Source organism: Oreochromis niloticus, linkage group LG8 (genome assembly GCF_001858045.2).
Source record: "Oreochromis niloticus isolate F11D_XX linkage group LG8, O_niloticus_UMD_NMBU, whole genome shotgun sequence".
NCBI classification, from domain to species: domain Eukaryota; kingdom Metazoa; phylum Chordata; class Actinopteri; order Cichliformes; family Cichlidae; genus Oreochromis; species Oreochromis niloticus.
In genome coordinates this window covers 22338195-22360543 of record NC_031973.2, presented here as the reverse complement: position 1 = coordinate 22360543, position 22349 = coordinate 22338195, and the positions used below count along the sequence as shown (strand labels likewise).

Below are 22349 nucleotides of genomic sequence, written 5' to 3'. Positions count from 1 at the left end.
CTCCGTGTTGTCATCCTGCTTCTCGGCACAGTGCAGCAGAGGAAAGGCAGCGGGAGTGAGTCCAAGGTGTGAATGGCCTTAACCTTGCATTGTTTCTGCCCTTTTAGCTCTCTAGCTTCTTTGCACTCTCACTGATGTGCGAAACATTTGCTGTGGTCATGCGCTGCGTTCGCCTGTCCGTTCAGCACATGCAATTGAACGGTGCTACCGTGCGGGCGATGAGAGCATCTTTCCCGATTAAAAACATTTCCAAAGCCAGTGCCAAGCGTAACGTCTGTTCAAAGCGTCTGCAGGGCTCGTCTTTAGGTGGGTATGCGGCACGCGCTCGGTGGGCCCGAAGCCTTTTGCCTTCATGTGTGTCACTCCTGTTGGTGCGTGCAGGCTTAGTCGTGTGAAGCCAGGGGGTCTTTGGGGACAGTGACGAACTCAGACATCTTTAATCAGATCTACTGACACATGAGCACAGCAGGCTTAGCCCAGTTGGCCACCAGCATCCTAATTCCTCCTCGTTTTCCCCTCTAATGTGACTTTTTTACCTGTACACCCTTCTTTTTAGACGATGATGATGACTTTAAACAGATCTGAGCTTGACATTTAGGAAAGAAAAGCTCTATAAGTTCAGCTTAAGATTTCATTATTGGTGATTTGTTATAAAGTTCAGCTTGTGAAAGGTTTAAAGACATCCATATTTTTAGTTGCTGGGCAGAAAAAAGGTCAGGTATTTCATGAGATAAAGTGTTTTGTTTTGGGGGTTTTTTATGTACACCCACACAAAGTTCTTTGAAATAACAAATCATTGTGCAAATCATAGTGTTAGTTCTCTGACGTTTGCAATGACGAGTGTAATCAAAAGATCGACTAAGCGAATTGTCTTCAAATAAGCCGTCTGCTGTCATTTCCTCTGCTTAATCTAAAATCTTCAAACGTTTGCATCTCTGCCGTCTTCCTCTTTCTCCCTTGTCTTCCTTTGCTCTAACTTTTTATGAGTGTAGTAGCAAGCTTTGGCTGTGGCCTAGTATCCCAATAAAACTGTCCTGCCTTTTCATCCTTTTTCTTAAATTAACCAAAATGGCCTTCAAACCTGATTTAAGTCCCAGAGCATGTCCTGGTCTCCAAAACACAAAGACACATCCCTCCTCTTTTTTCCCAAGCAGTAATCTGCTTACAGTTAACAAAACATCAGTATCCTTGTTGGTTATGTTTTTGTCCATTAAAGAAACTGTCTTATCTTATTATAAGTTCTCGCTGCAGTGCATGTAACCATAGTCACCGTCGTAGTGCAAAAGTTTTCATTTGTCTTTCTGGCACCCATTTAAAGTTTGCTTTGTGGTTAATCCAGAACAAACAGTTCACAGCCTCCTGTCTTTGTTGTTGTGCTGCAAGCAAGCAGTATTTATTTGTGTAGGACTTTAGGAATACTAGAGTTACAAAGTGCTATACAAAAGACATGACAGTTTAGTTCAGCAGACAAAAACTAGAATTAAAAGCACTGGAAAAGTGGAATTAAAATAGATACAAATTTAGAAGAAAAGACAGAGGAAAAAAAACAAAATAACAGGCAGTGGTGCAACCATGATTATTTTATGCACATGATTCTACAATTTCAACACTGCTTCACGCCATAATTGTCTGCCAGAGAATTCTGCAATGTTGTGGTTGGAGGTTTATTGATAGCTTTATTATTATAGTCAACCATTAGAGCCAGTGTTGCCACTGTACTAAACTCATCAGCTTGGTGTTTAGGGGGGGACTGGAGTATCCTGGGTGAGGGATAGAAGATGTGGAGGGTGGGAGGTTATGGATAGAGGGAAAGTGTAAGATTCTCTTTCTAAGAATAAACCTCTTCCCTGGAAGCCCCATGTGGCATGGCATCTAATGCCGCATGGCACGGTCAGTCTGTATCAGTGTGTCTGTGTGCGCGTTCCTTTATTGAAAGTGTTTTCCTGTGTTTGCCACTGAGACAAAATGAGTGCTGCTGTACAAGCAAGACCATATAGATCGACCCGCGTAAGTGTGTTTAGGCGTGCATGTTTATAATGCTAAACATCAAATGGCAAGTTATTGCTTCTAGAGAGGAGTGGGTAGTGTTAGACTGATACTTTCCGACTTGGAGGATACACACTTGTAAAAATAACAGAGGGGAGCCGGGATCGCCAGCACGAATTTGGAGCCAAAGAATGACATTTAGTTGCACAGGCTCTGACATTAATTCATGGCTCTTGCGGCGTTCCCGTCTAGGCGAGGATTCTTTGTCATAACACAGAGGCAGCACCGCAGCAGCAACAGCTATATCGTGAGCTAGACTGTGAGTACCAGTGATGTCACTTTGTTGGCGAGGAAGAACAGGTGCTTGACTGAAGTAGCAAACACAACCCTGGCTCAAAATGCTTGGGAATCTTCAGTGGTTTGCACCACACTACATACACACACAAATAGATACGTAGCCCTTCTGCAAGGATCGCTGGGAGAAGTTGAGCAGGAGCGTCAGCTGAATGTTTACATCAGTAGTGAAGTTAGTTGGTATAACAACATACTTCTCCTCTTCTGATACTGTTAATATCTTGGAAATAAAAGACAAACAATGAAATGGAAATACTGTCACTTACTTAACAAGCTAAAAAAAATCATTACACACAAATGTCTGCAGCCATTCTGGGTGTCTTATTTTTCATGGTTTGTATGATGTGATGGTTGACTAAATAGTCCAGGTCACTTCCCTAAATTGCTGTTGTGTTGCAATGAAGCCAATGCTGCACCAATGATGAAATGCTGCACGACCTTGCTGTTGTCTATATGTAATTGTTAGTTTGTTATATTTGTGTCTTTGCTTTGCTTTGTTTAAACGATAGCCAGCTCGTTTCTAATTTAATATCCGGTTACTAAGAAGACGCCAGACTTTCTGGGTTCGTTAAAACTTTAAAAAGTATCAGGATGAGGAGGACTGTGCCACACAGCACCCAACAACTGACATTTTATTTTTGTAGAAATGTCCAACTCTTTCTGTCCAGCATTGTGTTCCTTACAGTTCTCCCCCACCCTGCCTCTCCATTATGTAACAAGAGCTTCCTGTTTTGAAATGACGATGCAATCGGCCCATTTAAAAAAAAAAGTTATTTTGTTTCAAATCTGAGCTTTTATTTTTTCATTTCTTTTAATTTTTTCTTTAATTTCTTATAGCAGCATTATGCCTTAGTTTTCTGTCTCTCTCACTCGGATGGTTGACGGATGGTTGCTGCTTTTTCACACATCTGTGCTCAGAAACAGGAAGTGCGCTACACACCCACCCACCTTGTACCCGCCTCCTTTAACTTCAGAAAAAGAAAAAAAGATGCATGCGAGACAGGGAAACTGGAGAATGAACCGGTTGCCACAGAGTAAAGGTCCTCATCGTGACAGTCATATATGTTCCTTTATGTGCTTATTTACCTAAATATTGTGGATCTGTTGCTGATTGTAAGGCTTTACGGGGACAGAGCTTCACCGCTGCAGTTTCTTAATCTCGCCGGCCGTCACTGACTGTCTTCTCTTCTTTCTCCTCTTACCTCCTGTGTCTCCATGCAGTCCTCCAGCTCAAACTTCAGCAGAGACGCACACGAGAGGAGCTGGTCAGCCAAGGGATCATGCCACGTAAGTCTGCTGAGTGTGTTTTACTTGCTTTTTTGCTTTTTTCTTTTATTAAAGCTCATTTACCAAAGTATACATCATCAATGTACGGTAGTTTGACTTTAAGTGTGGTTTGAGACTCTCAACTGATCGAGTTTTACCCAAAGACAGCACTTCTTTATTTTTTAGAACAGTTCAGTATCGTCTCGTTTTTAAAAACTCGAGCAGAAAACAGGAGCTTTGGCTGTGAGCTGAGGTCAAACTGCTAACCCTTTCCTGTTTCAGGATTACACACCAAATCTTAACCTGTCACACACACTAACAAGGTCGCTAGATGCTAGACGCTACATGATACTCACGTATATGTGGAATGTCATTTAATTCACATCCTGAGTGGAGCTTATGCTGACACATTGGTTATCAACAACAGAACCTGGATGTGTTGGTAAATAGTGTCAGTCAGTCTGTGCTCTATATGCTGTCATATGATGGGTGATATTGTGAAGGTCTGGAATGTCGTTTCTTGTTTTTTGCTGAAAATGTCGGCTCTTATCGGCACTATCAGTATGAGTATGTGTGTTCTGCAAGTGTCATATTTAGCTGTGTCTTTGCCCCACTTTGTGTTATCAAATACGGCAGCTTCCTCTTTATGTCTATCCACTTCCTGTTTCAGGGTTCCTCACATCACAAGAGTCAGAAATATAGTTTTAAATGTTTCCCTCTGTTTCTGTGTAGAACCGAAAGCACTCTGCTTTTTCTGTTTTTCCAAGAAGACTTTTGGTTTGAATTACAAGTGTGCAAGAGAGTGTTCGGCCTCATACTGTAGACATGGTAGCCAAAATTCATTGTAATTGAGTAATTGATTTTCAAATGGAGACTGAATACCTGTTAGATTGCCCGATAGGCCTGTTCAGACATACAAACTTTGATGTGCAGATTATGCTAGCTGTGTGTTAAGAAGGGTATCAGGGAAACAAGTAACTGTGAATGGATGGTAACATGTGGCACACCTGTTGTCATATTTTGGTTTTTGTTTTTGACAAAAGCAGATGCGATTGAAAAGATACACCATGCAAGCTGCTGTCAGCCCACAGTGCTGCACATTCAGTTTGCATAAGAGTTTAAAGGTTAGATACATAAGAGTACCATAAAGTGATGACTGAGGGTTTGTTTTGGTGGGCAGCACGGAGCCTTCCAGTGAACCATTTAAGGAGTCCAGTAAATCGCTCTGTGCCCTCTTTTCTGCAACAGGCCTCGTGCCAGATTGTTGCAGATTTAGGATCAACATGTTTGGATTGACTATTTCGCTTTCCAGCTACTCCTCTGTGGAGATTCCTAGAGAAAAAAAAAGTATAGCTGTGGGTTTAAATGAGATTTTAGATTGCTCCCAAGTCGATGACTTTGTTGACTACAGAAATCCTCTTTTAAATTGTTTCCCCGAGATGCAGAAAGATGGGGCGAAGGTTGTTCAGTCATCAGGTCCGCTGTTGTGTTATAGTTCAGTAAAGATCATATGAACCGCTCTCTTCACTTCTCGCTTCATCTTCGATCGATTTTCACTGTAACTGTATCTTGTTGACAGGAATAAATTTTGCCAAGTAGTTCCACATTGCTGCCACACCCTGAACACTTTTCAGCAAGGAAAAAATAGTCTTTATATTTATTAATGACTCTCTAATTACTGTTATTTGCTGGATTTTTGAAACATAAAAAAAAATCTGAAAATTTCACTTACAGTGTCACCACATGGTTCGTTTTAGTTAACATAGAACCTTCAAAGGTGACATAAATGATCAGGTGTTTTCTGTCAGTTCTCTAATTCTTACATTTAAATGTCCTTTGTGCTGTGTTTTCTGCTACTAAAAAAAGACTTTTATGTCTGAGTGCTGAAGTAGGGTCAGTTCCTCCTGTGGTATCAAATCCTCACACTGGTTTTGCATCTGAAGGTGGTGTGAATGAATAACTTTCCACTTTCAAACACTTTGGCGAGGTTCCTGAGCACAGACCTTGACTGTCCAGCTTTGAGCAAACGTCAGTTAATTGTCATTTAAGAATGCCAACAAATCTATAGTTTTGTAGCATTGACATATTTTGTTGATCCACTGTATGAAAAACTGGGCTATGTGTGAAAAAAACACCAATGTTTTTATAGTGAAACTGTAGATAATGGGGTCAGGGAGGTTGTGGTGTTCCAGGGGGGGAAAGTTCTGAACAGTATTATGTGCCCAGCTATAAGAATAGGCTTGAAAATGCTGTTTTTTAGCCGAAAGTTTTCACTTCCTCCTGGCATGTTCAAATAACTTAGTGTTTTCTTCCCCATGAAGTTTCAATTTAAATGTGCTTCAGGAGCAATATTGTGAAAGAAGAACTGTTGATCCAGTAGCTCGTTTTGGGAGTTTAACTTGCTGCTTGTTCTATTGGTGTGTACGTGTTTTGGTGTTTCCAGTTCTTTTAATGTTTGAGTATATCCAGTTATAGATTACATATTCAGTGATCATTTACACATCATAAAAACTAGCTGCTTTGGGTCTTTTCTCTTTCCGTTTAAGCCATCTTTCTTCTGATTGGCTGTCTCTTGCAAATAGAAGGTTTAAACTGCAGGGGGGATACATGAGAAACGGACTGGTGTGGAGGGCCGCACCAATAAGCTGAACTCTGGTCACTATTAATTTTATGTCATCATAGCTTACTGTTGGGAAAACCAATTGCACACCTCTGATACAGAGCCATGTCCACACAATAACGTAAGGACTCACAGGCCAACAGACTCATTGTCCATTCTTTTATGCATTTGGTGAACAAGGTCATAACCTAACATTTATTTTCCAATGAATGCCAGTACGAGTCTGATATGATTAAAATAAAACCAGCCCAGCCTTCCCTTCCCCATACGCAAGGAAATATTGTTTTCATTGAACATCATATTGAAGCAGTTAATCAGTGTTTAAGTAGTTTATGGCCCCGGTTTGTCCTTGTGGTGTTATTATTGTGATCCAGACCACTCGTTGGTCATATTACAACTGGTATTCTTTGAACGCCAGGGGTTGTGACACGAGGAATGCTTCCGACCCCCACCCAGTCATCTGTGGTGCACATACAGTTGACGCCCTGCTGTAGCCAGAATGTCCTATCTCAAAAACCCTTGGCAGGGATTTCACCAACTCTTGACCAATCAGACGATCGCTATCTTACATCATTATAACTGCCGCTGTCCTCCGAATATCCTTCCCCAAAAACGGAGCGGGCATCTCCCTTTGTCCGTTGAGCTTTTCTAAAACCTCGACTTTACATTTGTGGTTAAATAGAGTTTGATGTCTAGCGCTTTGTTTTTTGGATAGAAATGATCTTCTAGGCTCAAAACATCTGTGATGGGAGATGGACTGTAAAACGTTTTGTTTCCTTGCACTGGACCTTTCTGCAAACTGAATAATTATAAAAGTGTAAGATAAAATGCAAAATATATGACGCTTTGGACTCATTTTTCATGTTGACCACCTCTTTCACCTCAAAGGTAATACAGATTTTTTTCTTTTTACACAGTTTTAGCCAGCTGAAATTGCTTTTATGCATTTCCCTCTTACAAAAATACTGCATAGACGTTCGCTCCCCCACCCCATACACTGGTCATGGCTGAGCAATGAAGTGATGAATCTAGACTTTCGCTGGGTGTGCTGCACTCTATTCATCAGTCTCTCTTCTGCCAGCTCGCTCCTTTTTAAAGAGCCACTCCAGACTCTGTTCATCAAGAATTGATGTCCCTCAGCTACAGTCCATCTGCCAGACTTATTGCAGATAGTTTGACCTCTGAAATGCTGTTTCTTTAGACTTACTTTTCTTCATGAAAAATCTTAGAACGCACCACAATCTGCAGCACGTTTCTGTGTAAAATACCAATAAAAGTATAATGAAGCTGGGCTATATGTAAACTGTAATCTTTATTAGTGTTTGTATTCCCTTTTTAACAGTGTGTAATTCTAAATCACAGATCACGACAAAGCTGAAAGTGTCCAAAAGTGTCTAACGTCAGTTCAAAGTATGAGAAAGAACGTTTGGAAACTTTGGAATACGTGGAAAACTCTTGCTGAATAATGAGCAGTGTGTTCTCATTTAGGTTAATGAAACTGCTGAGTGAATGTTTGGTACAGTTTGCTTTCATGGTTTTAGTCATATTGTTCCATTAAATCAAGCTCATCTAAACTACTTCACTACCACTGACCACATCGCGACACTTCCTGCAGCTGCCTTGGTGTTTGAGTTGCAGCGAGAATAAACGTAACACAACTGATGTGACAAACGTAGTAAAAGGCCGAGGAAACGCTGGCAGTAACGGTTTTCTCGGTGATAACTGAGGTGGATGTGCACCACACGAAGCAGCAGAGGCTGATCTGCCTACTGAGTTGTCATCAGAGTGTGTGGTTTAGAATAGCACTCCTGACCTTCTCTGCCAGAAGCTACTTCTGCTTTGAGTCTGTCTTTGACTGTAGCCGTACAGGTTCTCACATTTTTGCTTGCTGAAAGGAACATCACGACTTCCTTCACAGTCTGTCTAAACTGCATTAATCTTGGCTTTTTGTTTCTCCTACTGTCCCCCCTCCCTCTCCATGCAGCACTGAAGAGCCCAGCAGCCTTTCACGAACAGCGGAGGAGTCTGGAGCGAGCAAGGGTGAGAGCCATAAGAACAATGAGTCTCCTGCAGTCTCGGTGGATTTTCTTTAGAGAGGCAAAAAAACAAACAAACAAAAAAACCCCACAAGAACCTAACAAATTGAAGGCTTGGACGCCACGGATACAGATTGGTTGTAGTTGGGTTATCGTACAGATAATTTCTGGTTAGTTGAGGTTTCTGCAAAATTGTTGTGAGCTGTAGAGCCAGGAAATAATGAAAACAAGCGACTTCACAGGTTAATCAGAGAGACATGGAAACGAAAGCATATTAAAACTATCAGAATAGTATTTTATGGTGTTGTAGCAATTTGGAGTTCATGTGACTTTGGCATCTCGTTTTCTTCCCAGACTGAAGACTACCTAAAGAGGAAGATCCGGAGTCGTCCTGAGCGCTCGGAGCTGGTCAGGATGCACATTCTGGAGGGTGCGTGTTTTTTATTTGTTTTGTTTTTTTAAATCAGCCAGCGCCAGTGTTGTAAAAAGTCAAATTTTAAGCTTTGTAAAATACCCAGGCCTTCTTGAATAGGAAGCATACGGTAAACAAAACCAGAACCAAATCTTTATGATGAGGTTAATGTATAGTTCCTCCTTCATATTTCTGCTTGAAGCAATTCCGTGTTCTTTGACGGTATTGCTTCTGCGCCTTAAAACTCGGTAGCTCGATTCGGGCGCTGTGAAAACTCTTTTATAAAATGTGTTTCGGCATGTTGTCTTCATGAGGCGAGGTGCTTATCTTCACATTTTCACATTAATTTTAATGTTATGTATGTGTTTGTGGTTTAAAGCGTTGTTTTTGTTATGATTTTTTTTGAAGCAGCTGGTTTGACTGTTGGTTTAGTTTCTTTTAAATTAGGTTGAAGTCAAATCGAGAAAGTGTTAAAATAGGCTAAAACCTGTTGTAACATTTGGAACAGATCCACAGAGGATTATACGTGTGTGAATCACTTGATAAATAAATGGACATGTATCCATAACGGCCTGCTGTGCCCTCTGCAGAGACGTCGGCAGAGCCGTCTCTGCAGGCTAAGCAGCTGCAGCTGAAGAGAGCACGACTGGCCGACGACCTCAATGACAAAATCTCTCACAGACCGGGTCCCATCGAGCTGGTCCACAAGAACATCCTGTCTGTTAACTGCCATCTGCAGCATTCACTCCTAGGTAAGAACGTTCACCTGTACACGTCTCAGTCCAGGGACACCAACAGAAAATGTCTTCATGGACAGCCTTGCTCTTTCTTTTTAACATAATCCCAAGTTTAAGAGTCGTTGGGAAGGTTTAATTGCACCTGCGATTACTCAACTTCGTCAACGTTATTGTCGTTTCACCTGTGTCTCATCTGCTGCACTTCCCGTGTGTCAGAACGTGCACCCGCAGTTAAACTGAGAGCAGGAAAAGGAAAAGGGGTGACCTTAAATGACAGTAAAGTACAGTAATGACTCACACTGAGATGAAGTGAAAACGAGTGAAAATGAGTGAAAATAAATGAGCATTATATGAAAAGTATAACACAATTCTTTGGTTTATCGCTTTATTTATATTGATCTCACTCTCATTTACTTTTTACTAATAAATATCATTTCAGTTCATTTATATTCTCAAACGCTTTTGTTTGTTACCAGAAAATCAGTGTTTAAGTCGTTAAAGAAGAGCGATTCCCAGTCTGTTTCTGAGAATTTCTGAGAAATGATAACTGGTGCAGGATTTGTGCTCATTATCAGTAGATGCTTAAAACTTTGAAATACACAAGTTTTCCAAGTAAATGAATTGAAAAGTTAAATCTTATCTCACGTTAACGATCGCACTGCATTTATTTATGTCTGCATGAAGGCTAGCGTCTCCTTAATGGGTAGGCCCACACAACACTGTCACATCTACAGCGATCAATAAGATCTGTATTTTTTTTAAACTGTTCATTCTTTGTATTTCTTGATCATTCCATCATCCTGCTGGTAATACAATGTTGCAATCTCTGTATGTAAAAATTTGTACCTGTGATGAAATTTTGTCGGACTCGCCTCAAAAAATGGAATGAAGAATTTGAAAAGGTGCCACAGGCTAGTGTTTACAAGAAAAATTGAGCAATCTTGTATATTTGTGACACAACCAAGTGTTTTGGTTCAGAGATGTACACACACACACACAATTGCACAACGTCCAACACTCACTAGCGTACCTGCAGGAATTAGCAAGACTTGTAAATACAGGACAGTGGACAGGTTAAGGTGAATTCAGGCTGCGCCTCAGGCATGTGATGAATACAAGTTCAAACATGTCCACTCCCACTGTTCGCGGTGCTATTGTACCTGTGACTTGGTGTGCAGTTGCGCCACCTCTATAGTTTAATTTCCGTTCAGACTGAACACCTGAGCAGTTACACCATTCACGTATTTACAGTCAGGTGAGTGTGTAAACAAAACTAGCAGCTCTGAAACAGAAGTGACTCAGAAGCTTTGTTTGGACATGGCACTGTTTTGAAACATGAGACACGGCACGCGGTGTTGTAACTTCTCTAAAATTGCTTAGTGCCGATTGCTAAAGAGCGGTGACTAACTTTAGAGAAACTTTATTTGACTGTTAAAATTGCAGGGGAAGCTGGGAATTAAGCTGCCCTTTCCTTTTATTCCCAGCAGCTCTGGAAATTCCAGAGAACGCCAACCCTTTTCACATCGTTGATCCTGTACACCAGAAGACGCCACCATTAAATTGTGGTTTCATTAAATGTGTGAACGTTTCTGCACTGTCACAGATTCTCCAAAGGGAAACGGAGGAGAGAGCTCATCTTTGGACGAAGACAGCAGTGATGCTCTGTCACCTGACCAGCTAACCAATCAGGACTCTCCCCTGAGCGCTGTCCCTCAGGTCTCCCCCTCAGATGTGCTCACCCAGAACGGAGACCTCTCCCCCACACAGGTATTACCGAGGCGGAACAGAAAGAACTGGACAGAGCAGTTAGTGAAACAAAAGCGAGTGTTTTTCAGCAGGATCATGCAATTAACCACAGTGATCTCATCTCACCAGTTTCTCACACAGCCTCCTGCTCCACCTCCACCACCACCTCCGCCGCCCCCTCCCTTGTTGAATGGGTCCGATTCGTCCCCTTTACCTAAAATTACAAATGGGACAACGGTGACCTCGGGATCCTCCCGCCATTCTGCCGGCCAGGTCAAGGTGCGCCGAACGTTCTTTCAGACGGCTCTCCCTCAAACTTCCTGTTGATTTTCATGACTTAAAAATAATTCTGACCTTAATCTCTATTTATGGGAATGCTGTAGCTCACTAAAACCCCCTCCTCATCTTTTCATTTCCTTCCTCATACCCCACCCCCTACCCCATTTCTCCTGGTTCTCTTACTGCAGTCTCAGGCCAAGACGAGTTCAGACCGCCCTCCACAGAGATCTAAGAAAGCAAAGGACAGCAAACCAAAGGTCAGAGGTCTTTGTTTTGCTTTCATTTTAACTCACACCCTGACACATGATTTATGGCCAATTTATATTGCGACCAGTCACCAGGTAAAGGCTGTTCTTTGACGACATCTTGACTGCAGTAAAGATTTTAAGACTTTAAGGCTCACTGCTCCCACAGCTGAGCGACAAATATTAAAAGTTACTTCTTAGATTTGAAAGAGCCAATAAAAGTCTTCTTTGTGGTTTTTGCGTCGTCTCTATTAAATCATAGAGCAGGGGCTTCTCTCTAACCTCAGTGTTTTTTTTCTGACATTTTACAATCATACTGAGGAGAAATGCTTGTAAAAGAGGAAGAGATACCATTTTATGCAGCCACAGTGGCCTCAGCACATCAGAAATATATACTTGCTTTTCTTAACTGGAAGTGTGTTAGCTTTTACTTCAGTTAAGTTTTTATTAGTATGCATCGTTTGACCTACATGTACAGAATGCCCATGCACTTCACACATGTCTGTCTCTTAAACTTTTGCCTCCTGCCGCATGAAGGTGAAGAAGCTGAAGTACCATCAGTACATCCCCCCCGACCAGAAGGCAGACAAGGAGCGTCCGCCTCAGATGGATTCGTCTTACGCGAAGCTGCTCCAGCAGCAGCAGCTCTTCCTGCAGCTGCAGATTCTCAGTCAGCAGCAGCAGCACTACAACTACCACACCATCCTGCCCGCCCCTCCCAAGTGAGTGTCGAACCACGGTAGGGTTTTGCGTATGTGTGCGTATGGTTTGGAAGCGAGGATGAGTAATTGCTGTGGGTTTTTGCCGAGAGTCAACAAGTTCAACACCCTTATCTTTTTTCCTGCATTAAGCTAGTAGTTGCAGTGTAGCTTTACAGTTTGTGTTTTTCTTCCTTTTTACTTTGAGTATATTTTATGGTTAATATAAAACTTCGATGTTTCGTTTCTAAAATTCTAGAAAACCTATTTTGAAATTCACAACTACATTTAATCTTTTGAGCTGATCTCTTATCATAATTTCCCCTGTGGTCTGCAACAGAGAAAAACATGCTCGATAATCTTTATTACAACTTTGTTATTTGTCTTCCTTCAGGCCACAAACGGAGCCTCCCACGACCAACTCTGGCCCTTCCCCCTCCCGTACCGTTCACACAACAACCACCACAGCTTCCTCGAGTCAAACGGGGACAGCCCGTCACAGCCAAACCACAGTGGGAGGAGCCAAACCAGCCACTCTGCCAGCCAACCTGGACGAGTTCAAAGTAATTAACTCAGGACCCAAAAACAAACTTATGAGATCATTACTCCACACATTGTTGTGGCTTATTAAAGTAGCGCCAACTTTTGTTGGGTAATTTAAATCAAAGATCTAAGTTTGTGCTCAGCAAAACGACCCCAAACTAAGACAGTTGTTGATCCTGCCCATTTTAAAATAGAGCTCTGATTTTGGTCCTTTCTAAAAGGGAAATCTTTGAAAGTCTGCAGCAGACTAAGCTGTCAGGATTAGATCTGCGCAGACACCCCTCATATGGTGGTTCACTCTACAGACGTGTAGATGCGATTATACATTTTTCATGCATTGTTTGTGCTTTGTCATCACTGCAAAGCCAACTTAAGAAAGACAGTTAAACTCACTCGGCCAGAGAATAAAAGACGTGATCATTAGTCCCATTGAGCCACAAGCCAACAAAGTTACGTTTTAAGACTCTGTCTTTACGCCTTGAAACCTTACTAGGAGTAACCCTTGAAACTCTTCTCTGCCCTGAGTGCTTTCTATCATATTTCAAGCCTGCTTATAGAACAAAATCACCTGGTTTGCATTCAGAGTTAGTGAGTGTCGTCTCCGTCTGTGCGAGAAAAAGCTGGAAACTATTCAGATGGTAATCAAATCACGTCTTTTTTGATATTTACTGAGGTGCCAAAACTCATTATTAAGGGTACAAGGGAGTTGTCTTTATGGGCGAAAGAGTTGAGGTCTTTATCTTTGCTATCTTTACTCCTGACTTGCATGCAGTTCTGTGTGTGTGAATGGTTTACACACACTCATTAGTGTTTTGGCTTTAAAATAATGTGTCATTTTATTTGGGTGTTGGGTGTCATTTTAAAGATTCACTTGTCTGAATTTGTCCGAGGCAAACTTTTACACGGCTTTTTTTATCAGTACATCACCACCTACGCACCCTTTAAAGGTCCAGCTGTATAAAGTTCCTTTGAGCTGAGCATTTTAAATTTGAGTCTATTCTCACTTTGAGTCAGTGTTTGTTTTATGAATACCACTTTTGTTTCCATCTTCCAGGTTGCTGAGCTGAAACAAGAACTGAAATTGCGGGGTTTGACCGTCTCAGGCACCAAGAATGACCTAATTGAGAGGCTCCGTAACTACCAAGAACAAAATGGGGGAACCGCAACTGTTTCCAAGAATGGTATTTTGCAGTCCGGCTTGCAGGGCACGACGTCAGCTGCTAGCACCACCACATCTTCTCCCACCACAACTTCCACCTCTGACCACCAGTCAGTAGAGGGTGGGTTTAAGTTGTCTCTGTCCTCACTGGGTCAGGCGGTTCCAGGGCGGGTGATGCGGTTTGGCAGCACCAGCTCGAGCCCTCCGGTGTCACCGACTCCGTCGGAGAGGTCATTAGCTGGAATGAGTCCAGATGAGACCAGCTGCAATGGAGACATGTTTGGAGAAATGGTGAAACTTATGTTTCATTTGTTATTGTTAGAAGCACTTTGTCATGTTTGTGTCTGCCCAGACATTTTCACAACATCCTCTCCTTTTTTTGTGTGCGTGCCTTCAGGTGAGCTCTCCACTGACCCAGCTCACCTTGCACCCCTCTCCTAAGCACCCAGCAAATGTCTCTCCACTCGCAGTCAAAGATGAGATCCAGAGCTCATGCAGTCTGTCCAGGTCCTCACCTGCATCTGTCCAAACCCCCGAGCCCGGAGCAGCCATGGACACGTCATCTATGGATAAAGACCAGATGCTCCAGGAGAAGGACAAACAGATCGAGGAGCTCACCAGGATGCTGAGGCAAAAGCAGAGGCTGGTGGAGACTCTCAGGTCCCAGCTGGAGCAAGGCAAGATGGCAGGTGGGATAGTGGTCAAGAGGGAAGGAAGCGATAAGAGCAAAACATCCCCAGAGGTTAAGCTCCAAACTCTAATAAAAGCCTCAGCCATTCAGCCCCCTACGCTCCCTAATGGCATCGTGTTGAAGGTCAAAAAGGAGGTAGAGCCAGAGGAAGGAATGGAGGGAGTAACAGAGGAGGCTCTGTCAAAGAAGCAGGTCCCGACGATGCAGTGCTCCCAGGAGACTCTGCTCAGGCTGCAGCAGATTCAACGGCTGCAGCTCCAACAGTCTGATCAACAAAAACAGCAACCACAACCGAAACAGCAACAAAGTCAGGCGCAGCCGACGAAGGCTGCAGAACCCAAACCGAATCCTCAAAAACAGCAGCACCAAAAGAAAGAGGCTCAACTCCTGATCCAACAGCAGCAGCAGCTGCAGCAGCTCATCTTCCAGCAGACCCAACAGAAACAGCTCCAGGCTCAGCAGAAGATAACGCAGCAGAAACTGGCCCAGCAGAAGCAAGTACAGCAAAACCAGCTCAAGCAAACCCAAGGGCAGCAGCAGGCTCAGCAGAAGAACCAGGTTCAGCTAAAGCAGGTTCAGCTGCAGATCCAAAACCAGACGGTGACAAGTCAGAAACCCACGCTAAGCCAAACTCAGCAGAGGAAGCAGCTGAAAGCTCAACAGAGGCAGCAGCAGAAACAGCAGACATCAGCAGCCACAACACAACAGGTAATACTGTGAACTTCAAAGACTGAAAGCACACACGCTGCAATCTTTACTATGAGTATATAGCATAAAATAAAACGCTTGCGCAACGTTTTTCTGTTTCCAGGTGACTCCAGTCATCATCAAGCAACAGAATGGCACACCAGTGCACACTCAGGCCATCTCATTAGACCTCCTTAAGGCCAATGGCACACCTACACTGGTGACAGACACCAATGGGAACCACTACCTAATCGCTCTCACCAGTCACACCACAGATGGACAGAATGGAGTGTCCTCATTGGCCAAAACCAATGGACGCATCACACTGCAGGTACAAGGAACATGGTATTCTGATGAGAATGATAATAATGCTAAGCGTTTCCCTCTACATTAGACTATTTGTACATTATACAAAAATAATAAATATATACTGTGTAGCAAATAATTAGTTGCACCTTCAGTCAGTTCCTCCAACTCCCCTATTTTGAACTGTAGCGAGTAAACTTAGCTCTACAATTACTCTGCAGCCTTTGTGCGTTTGTCGTAGTGGCATGTGTACCCACTCTCCACCTGCTGTGGGTTTTCTTAAGATTTCTTGTCTTAGCTCGTAGAGCTTCCTGAGCAGAACAAGAGCTACTGTCACCAGCTGTAGCCTACAACAGCAGTGTCTTTTTGACTATGTTAATTCAGTTCCATCAAAACTCTGAGTGAGTCGCTCATCACACGTTGCTTTGAAGCTGACAGCTGGTCACTAGGGGACATTCCAGGCTCCTGTTGCCTAGGTATATTTACTACCAGGTCATATGTCAATCAGCGGTATCCTGATCTCTGATTGGTAGTCCCTTCAGTCACGCCCCTTGAAGTTAAGAAGTTTATCTCATGTCGCCTGTGGGGGTTTTCTTCTTTTGTTTTCTTTTGTCCCCACCCATAGTCACCTGAAGTTGCCAGATGTCACTGACTTACTGTAGTATTTCAACCTTTACTGTCCATGGATGACAAAATAATAAAATAAAAAATACACTTCAGTAGGTTAGGGTTAGTCCTGCATGTACTGCTTATATATGGGAAGCGCATAATATTAAATGGTTTGACAGAATATGAATGTTTGTGTACTTGTAACGTTTCAGAGATTGAATTCAACTCCAAGTAAACTGCCCAGCACCGACAGCCAATCAAAAGGTCAGGCAGAAGCCGAGCCTGTGAGCCAACCAAGCAAAAAGGTACAGCAAAAACTCTTTCTCAGTGAAACATGTAAGCATGGTGTAGATTGTAACTTTCCCAACATTTTTACTTAACTTTTTTCTTGATTTCATTTGTATTATTGTAGGGTCTTAACCTTACAGCATAAAGCGCCCTCAGGCAACTGTTACTGAGGGTTGGCGCTATGTCAGTACACTGAGTTGAATTGATCTCTGTTTACTAATTTAGTCCTGAAGACAACAACAGCAACAGCTTCCTACCACAAGGTGTCGCCACTGACACACTGTAAAATCATCCAAGTTAGATTGTGGACTAACAAATGTTAAAAAAACTGCATCTTATCCAAGAAAATGACTTGTGTGATTAACATATGCAAGTGTGCCTTCTGGTCTAAACGTGCCACTCTTTGCCCTTAGGGACAAAAAGCGGGGCTGCACTTAGACACCAACAGTGATCCACAACCCAGCCAGCCCGTCACCGCTCCACCCAACCTGCAGCCTTTCTTTGACGACATTTCAGACAATGAAAGCCAAAACAACTTAATGTCATCTCTCAAGGTAACGCCACCAGCAGCACCTCCTCCTTCTCCTCCTCCTCTCCCTCCTCTGCTTCCAGGCAGAGTTACCTTCAGCATGTCATCTCTAATGGTGGTCCTGCTCTCTCCACATGTTCATTAAATTTGTCTTCTTGTTTCTTCTCTCTTCTCATTTCATCACTTCATGGCACCATGCTGACAGAGACAGGAGGTGTGTCCACCTTACGACCGACACACACTGTTCACCCCTCCCTCTCCTAAACCCAACACCTCCCTTCCTTCTCAGCGCTCCAGAGTATGTCCTCCAGCATGTCTTTTCTTTCCATCTGCCTTGCAGTATTGATCTTTCTCCCTGTCTCGACTCCTTTTTTCCATCTTCTCACTTTTTTTGTCTCTAATGTTTTTAGCAGAGGAGTGGCAGTGGTGTTGGGTTCGTTAGGCTGTAGTGGTAGACTAGATCAGTGTCATCCTATCAGACCCAATTATCTAAAAGAAATCACGCCCTGCAACATTCCAGTGAAGAACACTTGCTGCTGTTTTTTATGTTAAATAAGTACATGATACCTCACTGTTGCTAGGGCCAAGTAATAATATTCTTTAGCCAATGTGAAAGAGTTTGCATCTACACCTGACCGGTTATTCACTGACCTAATAAAAATGAAACTGTAAGAGAAAAATAATAAAGTTTCATTTATTGGAGTTTGTGTTACAGTACAGAAAGCAGTGTTGTGTTTACATGATGGCTAATGAATACTGTGTTTCTGTTTGACAGCCAGAGAATGGCCTGAACAGCCAGCAGATGGACGACCTGTTTGACATCCTGCTCAAAAGTGGAGGTAAGGATGAGATCTCAGTTTAATGTGAGAGAGACATCACAGGTCGGTACATCTTAATGACCTTTATTTCTCTGTCCTCCCCCAGAAATCACCGGCTTCAAGGCCAACCCGGACCCTTCCCTCCCCCCTCTCCACTCTGACCCACCTTCTCCATCTACTGCCCCATCCCCCCTCCACCTGTCTCCTCCCACCCCCACAGAGGCGTTCATCTCCCCGGAGCCTTCGGTGGGAGAGCCCTGCTCAGGCAGCGGGCGTCTGGAGGACTTCTTGGAGAGCACGACGGGCACCCCGCTGCTGGGCATAGAGTCCGACGGCGGCCTGGCGCTGATCGACGACCTCCACAGCCAGATGCTGAGCACGCCCAGCATCCTGGACCACCCCCCCTCCCCCATGGACACGTCTGACCTGGGCTTCTCCCCTCATTCTACGGGGCTGGACTTTGGCGACCCCAACCTGGATAGCATGGACTGGTTGGACATGGTAGGGAGCGCAAGCGGAGGGGGCGAGGGCAATAGAGGAGGGCGAGGAAGTGGAGACGGAGGGACGAGTTTAGCTCCGTTGGCACCACACACACCGCAAAGCGTGTTCTCAGCCGACTTTCTGGACAATACAGACCTGCAGCTGCACTGGTAGCCACGTCTGTAGCTCCTCACGCAGACGCACACAGATGAACACATGGTCGCTCACACTGTGTACAGGCTCCGTCTTTATTTCATGCACATACTCTATGCTGTCTCTACCACTGCGGGGGGTCTCTGGCACATGCACGCGCACACACACACACTCTCACACATTTACTCAGTTTGTCTTGTCTTTCACTGGCTGTTGCTGTATGCAAGGTGAGGTGGTGTTAAATTCATTGAAACAACTTGGTGGACCTGAGGTGGACTTGTAAAAATTTTAACTCTACAGGGAACCAAAACAGATAAAATCCCATTTCCTGTGTCCCGACCTGCAGTAAAACCAGGTTTAAGTAAACCAGCCGAAAGTTGCAGGCCGCTTTCAGCCCATTTCAACCCTCAGTAAACAGCTGGACAGATCAGAGGCGAGTAGGGACTGTCTGCGATGTTTTCCTGGGCTCCTAGAGATAGCAGTGTGTGTCAGTGCCTCCTAAACTTTGCACTTATGCTGAATCTGATTGGTTTAAAGGGTGGGTGTTTAGGTCAACAGCTGAGTGAAAGCCACCTAATGTTACAATGGTCAGCTGAGCCACTGATTGTGTTTTTGTTTTTTTTTAAAAAGAAAAAGAAAAAAGGCAGCTGCTTGTGGCCTCACCATGCCAACCTAAACCCCACCCACACTAGTCAAAGATACAACCTTCATTGGTTGAGAGTTGCTGTTGAAATGAACCTTATCAGTGGCAACAGTTTGAATTGAAGCCTCATTGGAGGTTGCGTATTATTGGTAACATTATGGTAGACCACTATGTATTGCTGTATATCGGGTGTATATTACAATTTGTCCATATGACTATTTTTCTTTGCTGGTTGCTTTAGAGTCAAGCTAGCCGGCTGGGGAACAGAGGGGAGGGCGGGGCTTCCAAGAGAACTTGGACCTTGTCATTTTTTAAAGAAAAAAAAGAATAAAAAAAATAAACATACCATTAAAAAAAACTCTAAAGATGTGTTTGTTTTTCCTTTTGATTTTTCACATGAACAGATACACATTTATTTCATCTCAGCTTTGTGCTTTCAGTAATCCTGGTAATGAAATTAAAAGCCACAAGAGGGCGATGTTGTTCAAAGAATAAAGAAAGCTGCAGCCATCTGGAACAGGAGGGTATTTTCAAGAAATTTTCTTACCCTTGTATTTTCTGTAGTGCTAAACAGGACCTGAGCACATTTACCAGTTCTTTGTTTGGTGCTGAAAGACGCGTTCAACTGGATTTTATTGAGTTCTAGTTATCTCACTCATTTAAAGCCTCACTTTACAACATAAAGGTTTTGTGTGCCAGTTGTCACAAATTTCAAGCTGCATTTCCCCCACAACTGCTTCTGAATGAAAACACACCCCTGCCTAAACGGATCAACAACGTGGCTTCTCTCAACCACCTGAAAAGTTTACTTTAATCATCTCGGTCAGTTTATTTTGAAGGAACACTACAGATCATTTGTGTGGGACAGTCGGCAGGTTTTTGAATCTTTAAATATGTTTATTAAAGGCTTTAACTGTGGCATGTATGGATCTGCAGACCAAAAATGCCAAGTAATGGTGTAAAATTATTGGCAATAACAAAAAGCAACTAGAGTACAGTGTAATTTTGACAAATATGTTTTGTCACTTTTATACAAAGTACCCTGGGTCAGACTATATTTATGTACCAACAGTTCAACAATTCAGGTGTTTTACACCTGTACTATATATAAAGAATACATAAAATATTGTATTATGATAGAAAATATATAATACTGCTAAGGTGCTCTATATAACTTGCCCCATTCACCCATTCATACAAGCACTTTTTTCCATTTGTATGCACTTTCTGTCAAAAATTTACACACATTCATATTCTGATGGATGCATCAGAGAGCAACTAGGGGTTAGTATCTTGGTCAAGGATATTTGGGAGTCTGGAGCATCCATAAGTTGAACCTTCATCATTTCTTCTTTCTTTTCTCTTTAACTTGTGGCTCTAACGTCCCATTTGACGCCCTCAATACGAGGGGATCCTTGTCCCTTGTCATCTCATCCTCTCTCACACACACACAGGAACCGCAACACATGCAGATAAACAATGCACAAGATCCAAACATGAGCCAGCTCAGTGTGCTCTTACAAATTCCTTTCACACATGCACACACACAGGTTGCCGCAGCTCCCCAGAGCAGCATCAGTACCATCTCTCCCTCACCCATATACAGACAGAGCAGATAAAAGTCCCGAGGCCATGCCTCTAATTAGCTACAGTGAGCTCTAAAGGGCTGCAGCACCACAAGGACTAAAGATCTCTTCTGTATCCCACATCCCTCTGACAGGAGTCTGCCACCCCGCAGCCAGCCGTCACGCAGGATTTTTAGTCACACATTCTCAGAAAGCCTTTTACCACCAAATTATCATAGCTGGTTCTGACATGCCCAAAACTAAACTTTCACTTTTTAAATAGTTTCAGCACAGGCTTCATTACGTACACCTGTTCAACTGCTCCTTAGCATAAATATCTAGTTTGCCAATCATGTGACAGAAACTATACATGTAGACATGATCAAGAATATGATGACCTGCTGAAGTTTCAGTGAGCTTGAATGGTGCGTGGTTGTTAGTGTCACATGTGCTGATCTAATGCCTCGCAGAAAACATTTCTATGGTTTACAGAAAATGGTCTGAAAAAGAGAAAATGTCCAGTGAGTTCTCTGGGCCAAAACGCCTTGTTGATGCCAGAGATCAGACGAGAAAAGCTGATAAGAACACTTGTTACAACCAAGATATGCAGAAGAGCATCTCTGAAAGCGCAGCATGTCAAACGTTAAAGGAGATGAGCAGCAGATGACCACACTAGGAGCCACTTCTATCAGCTAAAAGAAAACTGAGACTCCAGTTTGAACGGACTCACCAAAACTGGAAACAGAATAATGTTACCTGGTCTGAACAGTCTCCATTTTTACTGTGACATTCAGATGGTAGTGTCAGAATTTGGAATAAACAACATGAAAGCATAGCTCCATCTGGCCTATTAGAACCAACTGAGCATAGTTTAATTACCACAGCCTGCCTGAAAGTTGTTGCTGAACATGTCCATCCCTTTATAATCACAGTGTAAATATCCTCTGATGGCTGCTCACGGCAGGATAACTCACCATGTCACAAACCTAAAATCATCTCAAACTGGTTGCTTGAACATAACGGTGAGTTCACAGCACCCAAACTACCTCTACAGCCACCACATGTCAGTCCATTAGAGCAGCAGTATCACAAAATGTATCATGGATGTCTATGTTTCTGTGTGGTGGTGTCATCTGTTATTACTCAGAACAAGGATTTTATTTTCCAGACGCGTCATGATGATGATGACTTAACATGAAGATTGCCTCTGAAGCGTTCCAGTGCTGCTTTATTACATCATGCTGAGCCACAAAATTACAGAAAACCAAATCACAACACACGTAATATTGAACCGATCGTGTGTTTCAAACATTTTTTTTTTTTCATTTTTTCATTGTGCCTCTGTCTTCACTTGTTTTCATGTGAAGCTGGATGATGTGAAAGGAGCAGTCAGGTTTGGGTGGATCCTGCTGCGAATGCAGAGCCTTTGATAGCAGAAGATGTGAGGGCTGACATTTGGGTGGGCAGGGGGAGACGGAGAGGGGATCAGTGAGGAAAAT

The 22349-nt window shown here is 43.0% G+C and overlaps 1 protein-coding gene across 8 annotated transcripts in view; it reads left to right on the top strand.

The window, feature by feature from the left end:
* Positions 1-19633, top strand: part of mrtfab (myocardin related transcription factor Ab) — a 42178-nt gene extending 22545 nt beyond the window's left edge. For 4 of the 8 annotated variants that reach the window (XM_005448059.4, XM_005448060.4, XM_005448063.4 and 1 more), the window contains 17 exons: positions 3562-3627; positions 8211-8266; positions 8617-8692; positions 9265-9426; positions 11015-11178; positions 11287-11436; positions 11625-11693; positions 12219-12403; positions 12774-12942; positions 13977-14372; positions 14479-15480; positions 15584-15790; positions 16587-16679; positions 17076-17216; positions 17397-17489; positions 17967-18030; positions 18116-19633. In XM_005448059.4, coding sequence (XP_005448116.1) covers positions 3562-3627; positions 8211-8266; positions 8617-8692; positions 9265-9426; positions 11015-11178; positions 11287-11436; positions 11625-11693; positions 12219-12403; positions 12774-12942; positions 13977-14372; positions 14479-15480; positions 15584-15790; positions 16587-16679; positions 17076-17216; positions 17397-17489; positions 17967-18030; positions 18116-18663 — 3641 coding nt within the window. In that variant the 3' untranslated portion in view covers positions 18664-19633. Of the gene's footprint in view, positions 1-3338; positions 3454-3561; positions 3628-6876; positions 7115-8210; positions 8267-8616; positions 8693-9264; positions 9427-11014; positions 11179-11286; positions 11437-11624; positions 11694-12218; positions 12404-12773; positions 12943-13976; positions 14373-14478; positions 15481-15583; positions 15791-16586; positions 16680-17075; positions 17217-17396; positions 17490-17966; positions 18031-18115 lie in introns of those variants that run through there. The other 4 variants (XM_005448064.4, XM_005448065.3, XM_019362807.2 and 1 more) reach the window with 4 other exon arrangements.
* The last annotated feature ends 2716 nt before the right edge of the window (positions 19634-22349 follow it).